At 30.9% G+C, this 7,590-nt stretch overlaps 2 protein-coding genes across 2 annotated transcripts; one reads left to right on the forward strand and one right to left on the reverse strand.

Annotated features, from left to right (window-relative positions):
- Positions 1-4,152: 4,152 nt before the first annotated feature.
- LOC123007296 (transmembrane protein 127-like) lies at positions 4,153-5,380 on the forward strand. The gene is made up of 4 exons (XM_044402513.1): positions 4,153-4,275; positions 4,320-4,536; positions 4,581-4,748; positions 4,893-5,380. Exons 2-4 carry the CDS (start codon positions 4,329-4,331, stop codon positions 5,198-5,200), a joined length of 684 nt encoding a protein of 227 aa, XP_044258448.1. The 5' UTR covers positions 4,153-4,275; positions 4,320-4,328; the 3' UTR covers positions 5,201-5,380.
- Positions 5,284-6,390, reverse strand: LOC123007295. The gene is made up of 3 exons (XM_044402511.1): positions 6,234-6,390; positions 5,602-6,166; positions 5,284-5,556 (listed from the first exon to the last, which is right to left on the reverse strand). Exons 1-3 carry the CDS (start codon positions 6,255-6,257, stop codon positions 5,381-5,383), a joined length of 765 nt encoding a protein of 254 aa, XP_044258446.1. The 5' UTR covers positions 6,258-6,390; the 3' UTR covers positions 5,284-5,380.
- Between the last annotated feature and the right edge of the window lie 1,200 nt (positions 6,391-7,590).

Consider the following 7,590-nt stretch of genomic DNA (forward strand, 5'->3'; position numbering starts at 1 on the left):
TTTCAATAAAAAATTAGAAATGTTCAAATATAGTTGTTGATTTCTTAATTAGACATTGTCATAAAACAAAAATCAACTAAAAAGATAAAAAAAGAGCCTTGATGTTTTTATGTTTCTATTGACGCATCGTATCTAAAATGCAGTTTTTTTGCACGGTTTTACTCTAATTTTGCATTTTTTACATTGTTTTGGCAAAATCTTTTAAGTTCAGGAGTTTCTCAGTAAAAATACATCAAAATTGTACATAAGAAAATTTACCGAATTTGGATACTTTTTTGGAGAAAAACTATTGTAAAATAGAAAAAAAAAATATTGTCTTGCGACTAACCGTTATCGAGAAAATCGCTAGTATAAGCAAAAGTAGGCAAAATCAATAAATTGTTCATAACTTCTAAACTATCAAGAATTTTGCGGTTTTCTCAAAGTCAATTGACTCTCTGAGACATTTTACATTTGTATAGTTTAAAATATTACCATTGTCAAGCCAAAATTACCAACATTTATTATTTCTTTTTTGGTAAATATCGAGAAAATCGCGAATATAGGCAAAAATAAGAAAAATCAATAAATTGTCCATAACTTCTAAACTATCAAGACTTTTACGGTTTTCTCAACCCCAATTGGCTCTCCGAAACATTTTACATTTGTATAGTTTAAAATATTACCATTGTCAAGCCAAAATTACCAGAATAATACAACGTTTTCTCTTATATACATTCACATTTTTTCAATAAAAAATTAGAAATGTTCAAATATAGTTGTTGATTTCTTAATTAGACATTGTCATAAAACAAAAATCAACTAAAAAGATAAAAAAAGAACCTTGATGTTTATATGTTTCTATTGACGCATCGTATCTAAAATGCAGTTTTTTTGCACAGTTTTACTCTAATTTTGCATTTTTTACATTGTTTTGGCAAAATCTTTTAAGTTCAGGAGTTTCTCAGTAAAAACGTTCTAGATACATCAAAATTGTACATAAGAAAATTTACCGAATTTGGATACTTTTTTGGAGAAAAACTATTGTAAAATAGAAAATAAACGCATTCTATACAAGATTTTGTAATTTTTTGCCGTCAGTTGGAAAAATCTTTAAAATTTTGAGTTTCTTCGTGAAAAACACTCCAAATTCATTAAAATCGGCGAAAATAACGCATTATGACCTATTTTTTGTTTTATTGTAGCAATTTTATATTTTGTTTTAGTAAAATAGTTCGAATTTAGTAAATTTGTCACTAAGAAACACTTTTTTGATCAAATTTAGCAATTTTTTATTCTATTTTAGTAAAATTGTTCGAATTTTGCGTATTTCTCTGTAAAAATCGTAATAAATTTAGTTCTTGATTTCTTCTAGTTTGGCATTAATTGTCATTATAAAACAAAAATCAAACAAAACAATAAAATAGTGGTATTATTGCATTGATAAAATTTACCCAATTTTGATACTTTTTTGGTGAAAAACTCTTGTCAAGTAGAAAATAATGCAAAATCTTTAAAATTTTGAGAGTTTCTTGGTGAAAAACACTCCAAATTCATCAAAATCAGCGAAAATAATGCATTATGACCTATTTTTTGTTTTATTGTAGCAATTTTATATTTTGTTTTAGTAAAATAGTTCGAATTTAGTATATTTGTGATTGAGAAATATAATTCATAAATAATAAAACTTTTTTGTTCAAATTTAGCAATTTTTTATTCTGTTTTGCTAAAATTGTTCGAATTTTGCGTATTTCTCTGTAAAAATCGCAATGAATTTAGTTCTTGATTTCTTAATTTAATTGTCATGTAAATTTGTTATAAAATAAAAATCAAACAAACAATAAACAATCAGATTAAATTACTTTATCCGCAAATGTCACAAAAGTAACCAAAAATTTTGTTTTTCCGCCTAAGCATTTTTATTTTTACCATGACATTATTGACATTTACCAATGTTGTTTCTTTCACTGCTTAAGCAATTTCTTCAATTCATAAAAATAACACTTTTTTGATCCAATTTTTCAATTTTTTATTCTGTTTTGATATAATAGTTTTAATTTTGTTTATTTCTCGATGAAATCGAAACGCATTTTCATGTCTAACTATACAATTTTCACTCCGTTTTGACATTTTATTTCAAATTTTGTTACTTTTTAAAAAATACTTCTACATTAAAGAAAAATAGACAATTTTGATCTAATTTTGAATTTTTTACAGTGTTTTGGCAAAATCTTTTATGTTCAGGAGTTTCTCAGTAAAAACCTTCTAAATACATCAAAATTATAAACAAAAACCTTGTTTAATTTTTGCCTTGTTTCGATAAAATTTACCGAATTTTGATACTTTTTTAATGAAAAACTCTTGTCAAATAGAAAATAATGCATTCTATAATAAATTTTGTAATTTTTTGCCGTGAGTTGGCAAAATCTTTAAAATCTTGGAAGTTTCTTTTTTGGTGAAAACTCTTGTCCAATAGGAAAAACTCTTGCAAAATAGAAAATAACGCATTCTATACCAAATTTTGTATTTTTTTGCTGTGAGTTGCCAAATCTTAAAAATTTTGAGAGTTTCTTGGTGAAAAACACAAAAATAACGCATTATAACCTATTTTTTGTTTTATTGTAGCAATTTTATATTTTGTTTTAGTAAAATAGTTCGAATTCAGTAAATTTGTCACTGCGAAACACTTCTAAATTCATAAATAATAACACTTTTTTGATCAGATTTAGCAATTTTTTATTCTATTTTGGTAAAATTGTTCGAATTTTGCGTATTTCTCTGTAAAAATCGCAATGAATTTAGTTCTTGATTTCTTAATTTGATATTAATTGTCATGAAAATTTGTTATAAAATAAAAATCAAACAAAACGATAAAAAAATTATTATTGCATTGAAAACAGATAGTAAGTCCTAAAGTGTTGTTCAAGACTCAAAAGCCCCATAAAAAAATCGAAGAAGAAAAGTTTTGGGGTATATTAATTTTCTCACCAATAGAGGATAAAAAAATTACCAACTGACCATTATTATATCAAGTAAAATTTAAAAAACTAAATCAAATAATTTCTAGAATAAATAAATTGTACCTACTACTTCTGCTCGTATCTAAAAAATTAACATTATTAATATAATATAAGAGAAAGACATTTTTACGTGTTTCTGCATCGCAAATTCCTAACCCAAATTAAAAATAAAAAATTAATCGATGAATTATCCGAATATTTCATTAAGCCTTTATTATGGAACCCTAAATGAAAATTCTTTGAAAAGTTTCCCCCTTAAAAATGCAACAACGGGTTTTAAATATAGTGCCGTCTACTATATGGAAAGAGCAAAGTTGTGTTTTAACGAATTTGAATAATAAAACTTTTATAATCCAACTTAGAAGTTCGCGGTATTAGCGATAAGAAAATTTTAAATTGGAAGATCCAGTTGAGAAATAAAGGCGCAAAAATGTAATCATCTACTTTAATCACTCTGAATTTTTATTTGAAGAAAGCATAACACAATAACACGAATTTCAGCGTTAAACTTTTTCGAAAGTATCCTTTTATGGAGCTCCAACCCGAATGCAAGTGAAGTAAATCACGATTAAATGTTAGAGATCAAATACCGACCTTTCTTTAAAAAAAAACTATTTTATTATAAGAATAATTATGAAATTTAATAGAAAAAAATAAAATTTTAAATAATGAATTTTAAACAAACTTGGGATTTTTCGTGCTCGCTTGCCCCCTGGCTGTCAAATTAACATCTTACTACGAGCTAAAAAGTAGCACTGGAACCAATTTTCATTTTTACTTTAAAATAACGCTTTAGCTTACATTTTAACGTGTCGAAATGTTGAAATTAACGGCTTTAGTAATAATAAAATAAAAAAATGCATATTTACCTTAAAATGCAACTTTTTTTGCACAATGAAAATGGCCTTAAACAAAAACACCTAATCCTAAATTTTTTAGCTTTAACTTTGAATTTGACAGAACCAAAAAAACTCAGTCGGCGTATGCATACTACCAACGTAACAATGCGCAAAAAAGAGCCGTGATTTGGGCCTGTTTTTGCAATTCTAATGCTTTAATTTTATTAAAAAAAATGCAATATATTGGTAGAAAATCTATAACTAACGATTAATTTCACTTCTATTACAATATTGAAATAATTGCCATTAAAACTGGGGATTTTTTCCATGGTTTGCTCCCCTGCTTGTCAACTGTCAAGTTGACATTCCTCCTCCAAAATAAACAATTTAGCAATTTTTACGCGTTAATTATTAACTATCAATCGGAATGAATTAAGGTAATCACCCCCAACACCCCCATTATTTAACCCCATTGTTCCAGCTCTCCACAATGCCCAGGTCATTTTTACAAATCCTCCAATCGAAAAACGATGATCGTAATTTGATCTCGGCCACATTCCACATGATAACAATAACCCTAATCAGCATGAGTCTCGTCGATTTGACTTGGTTCACAATCTCAGGAGACGTCGCAGTACCTAACCTAACTCTTGGCCAGTTCTTCTGGTTCGGGTACACAAACTCAGTCAATTATTCAGGTAGTTGTCTCGGAGGGCTTACTGCGACTTAACTGTCTTTCCAGATTACGATTTCATCAACTCGACGATTGTTAATCTGATGAGAACCACGATTTTACTGTGCTTTATGGCAATCATTTTCAGTCTAGCTGGCTTTTTCCTCGACATCATGGGCCCCAAAAGCATCTTGTATAGGATGATAAGGAGATACGCCGTCGCTGGGACTTGCACAGGTAGCCCCACACATCAGACTAAATTACTTTATCCGCAAAAGTGGCCACTTTTATGACTATTTTGCACTACCAACTGCACTAGTTATTATTTTGTTCATTTACTTGCTGTTTACTGTACTTTACTCCTAATAAATGTTATTTCAGTGTTATGGATTATGGCCATTGTGAGTATCTCGTACTATATAGTATTATTATTGGAGGATTCTGTGGAAAAAACCTCACTCAAAGTGGAAACGACGGTTTCTTACGGTGACGGCTTTTACCTTCTTGCCTCCGCTGGGGGCGTCTCATTAATTGGAATTTTTTATAATTTAATAGTAGCGAATCACCCTGTAGGTTATTACAGGGAGGATGATCGATGTTTGATTGGTTATGATGACGGTTTTGATACTTTTAATAGCCCCACACCGCCCCCGCCTTACAACGTCCCCCCTCCCCCCTACACCCCTTGATATTTAATTGTCCTAATTTAGTGATTTGTGATAGACCAGAATTCTAGTCTGCTTGAATGGTACATAATCACCAAAGATGAAGCTTTATGTAAAAACTGGATATGGTTTAATTGACGTAACCATTAATATATATTTTTCTGATAATTTGAATGAAAAATAAATAAGTTAAATTGAACACAATTATTTGTACCCGTTTTTGACCAAAGTCGAGAAATCAAAGTTGGGCATTTCTAAGGGTGCTAAAGGCGGGAGCCCCACTTCGGGACTGAGCTCACTGCAGGGCGAGAAGACGTAGGGGGAGGTGCCCCCCGAGGAGTCCGTGACGACTCTGAGTGTGCTACTGGTCTTGGCCCCATCTGAAACGAGTCATGAGTTTGGGTGAAACAGGGGGGCCCCCATACCTTTGTTTTTCTCGCACTCTAGTTTGTAGATCTCGGCTTTGAGTCGTGCGATTTCGGTGTCTTTCTCCTCCAATTGCAGGACGAGAATCTGCACGAATTCGCGCAGTTTCTCGCTGAGTCCTTTGAATTCCTCCAAAAGGGTGGAGTCGTCCACTTCGCGTTTTTTCCCGGAGGCTTTCATCGTGTCGGAGACACTCGGGGGGCACTCTTCGGGGCAGTTGCGCTTCATCATCACCTCGATGAGAGAGTCGTGTGTTTCAATAGTGCGGAAGATTTCGGTTTGGAGGGATTCCCCGTTTTCGCAAATGCAGTCGAAATTCACGCGATTTCGCATCGATTCTTGATAGCGTCGCAAATCTTCGTATTGCAATTTTTTTATTTTTAACGAGTCGACTTGTTTTTGGTGGTGGTCGATTTGCAGGTGGATTGATTCGAGAGAGCGGGGGTTTTGGGTCAAGTGGAGCGCCTCGTGGAGGTGGTGCATGGCGTTGTGGTGGCTTTCGATGCTCTCGTCGAACTTTTTCTGTTTTAGTAAGGCCTCAGCGCGACGGTCCAACTGGTGGGCCTGCAATTGTAAACATAAACAAAGGCTGTGACCCAGTTTTGGGGTGTGGGACGGGGGGCAAACCTACCTTGTTCAACGGGGAATTCTCCATGGGGCGCAATAAAACCGACTTACAACTAAACTTATCACAAAAATACAAATAAAAGTAAAATGTTTGAGTTAAAAATAACTGTCAAGAGGCTGTCAATTGTCAAAATTCATTGACAATTGACGGTTATCTATCACGTGACAAGCCCTAAAACGATTTTTTTGAGCAAATACTTGAAATTTTGTTATATTACACCATTATTTGTACAATTTGGGCCTACATTTTGCACAATTTGAGCTACCCATTAATTTATTTAAAAGTGACCTTGACAGAAATGTCAATAATTGTGTCAAATAATGGCGGTTTTTTTCAAATGTTAACTTCAAAATTTTTATTCAAAAAAGGGGAGTGACCCAGATTTGGAGAAATAGGGACTGAGATCAACCTTTCATGGAGCTTAATAAAATTTACTTATAAAAAAAACATTTCAAAGATTGTAATAAAATGTTTGAGTTAAAAATAATTGTCAATTGTCAAAATTATTTGGCAATTTACAGTTAAGTATCACGTGACAATAGCTAAAACGATTTTTTAAACAATTATTTGGCAATTTTTGTACATTACACCATTTTTATACGAATTGGGCTTAAATATTGCACAATTTGATTAGAAGTTAATTATTTAAATTGTTTGTCCATTTAATTTGTTGACATGAAAATTCTTAATTGTTTTAAAATTTCAAAAAATCGGTTCAAAATCCGTGTTTTTATTTGTCACTAAAAAATTTATAGTCTAAAAAAAGTAGAAATCTTTAAATTGTGGTTTGTTTCCGAGAACGTTTATAGATGTCAGGACGATTCACATTGTCGGTTATTTCAGAAGAATAAACGAAACTTTGAATTTTCCCGAACCTAATACTGTGTTGTTACGATTTAAAAAAAAATGTGAAAAATACTCTTTTTCAATTCAATTTTTTTTATTCAACTTTAAATAATCGAAGTAACCAGTGTCTAAAAAATTATGTTGGCAATATTGACAAACGTAAACATAGAAAATTTAGCGAGTCTCATGTCTCATGTTTTCTATATTTGTATTATTCAATGTTGCCAACTTAAATTCAAAATCACAGGCCACTATGATCAGAAATTTAATTGAATGTTGTTAAAATAGAAGGAAATCACTTTAATTAAAATTAAAAATCAGAAATAAGAAATTAGGAGATGGATAATTTTTATTTAACAATTTAACAGTATTAGAAAATTATTACTAAGAGATGTTGGACAAGAATGCAACGATATGAATTGTCGTGGCACAAACGAGGAAAGATAATAACAGAACAATTATTTTTTTTAATTAACTTTACGGAGAGACAAATTTAATTTATATAATTATTTGG

This window comes from Tribolium madens, unplaced genomic scaffold (assembly GCF_015345945.1).
Source record: "Tribolium madens isolate multiple individuals breed KSU strain unplaced genomic scaffold, Tmad_KSU_1.1 Scaffold_3;HRSCAF=73;Tcas5.2_LG2, whole genome shotgun sequence".
NCBI classification, from domain to species: Eukaryota; Metazoa; Arthropoda; class Insecta; order Coleoptera; family Tenebrionidae; genus Tribolium; species Tribolium madens.